Here is a 581-nt window from a genome sequence, read left to right as displayed (position 1 = left end):
GGCGCTTCCCTGGGAGCCCCCCGGTCTCTCCATGGGAGGAAAGGGACCGCAGGAGGTGCAGGTCTCCTACCTGGAGTTCGGGGGGACCCCCTTCATCTCGAATTAGCAGCAAGTAACTCTGACCGTCCACCACGATCTCCTTCTTAAATCGGCCACCTTGGGAAGGGCGCAGAGCAGCAGGTCAAGCAAGGGAGGGAGCAAGCAGAGGAACCGGGGGGCTGCAGGGCCCTGCAGCAGCAGAGGAGCTGCAGAGATGGGGGCCACCCTCAGAGCCATGAAGAAGAGTAGGACCCTGATCCAGACCACCCCCAGGTGCCTCAGGAACCAGACCTTACCCTCTGGAGACTCCTCCTGCACGTAGGTGCCGGTCAGGTAGCGGTGCACGAGGGCTGACTTGCCGCTGGACAGGTTCCCCACGATGCCCTGAAACAGAGGCACACATCACCCACCGCCCCTGGGCCCAGCATGAGGCCACCCCCGAGAGGTGAGAGCACCAGTGACGACTGGCAGAGATGCTCCCAAGAGGGCACAGGGGATGTTGTAGCCCAGCCCTGTACGCAGCCAGAGGCTTTGGGGCCCTA

The 581-nt window shown here is 63.3% G+C and overlaps 1 protein-coding gene across 1 annotated transcript in view; it reads right to left on the bottom strand.

Annotated features, from left to right (window-relative positions):
* Positions 1 to 423, bottom strand: part of LOC104272894 (arf-GAP with GTPase, ANK repeat and PH domain-containing protein 3-like) — a gene marked incomplete at both ends in the record, with an annotated part of 17,209 nt that extends 16,786 nt beyond the window's left edge. Inside the window, 2 exon segments of the mRNA XM_009868008.1 lie at positions 66 to 156; positions 336 to 423. Coding sequence (XP_009866310.1) covers positions 66 to 156; positions 336 to 423 — 179 coding nt within the window.
* Positions 424 to 581: the final 158 nt, after the last annotated feature.

The sequence above is a fragment of the Apaloderma vittatum genome, unplaced genomic scaffold (assembly GCF_000703405.1).
Source record: "Apaloderma vittatum isolate BGI_N311 unplaced genomic scaffold, ASM70340v1 scaffold24834, whole genome shotgun sequence".
NCBI lineage: Eukaryota > Metazoa > Chordata > Aves > Trogoniformes > Trogonidae > Apaloderma > Apaloderma vittatum.
Note: the sequence above shows the minus strand (reverse complement) of the source record. Positions and strands in the feature narration are given on the sequence as shown.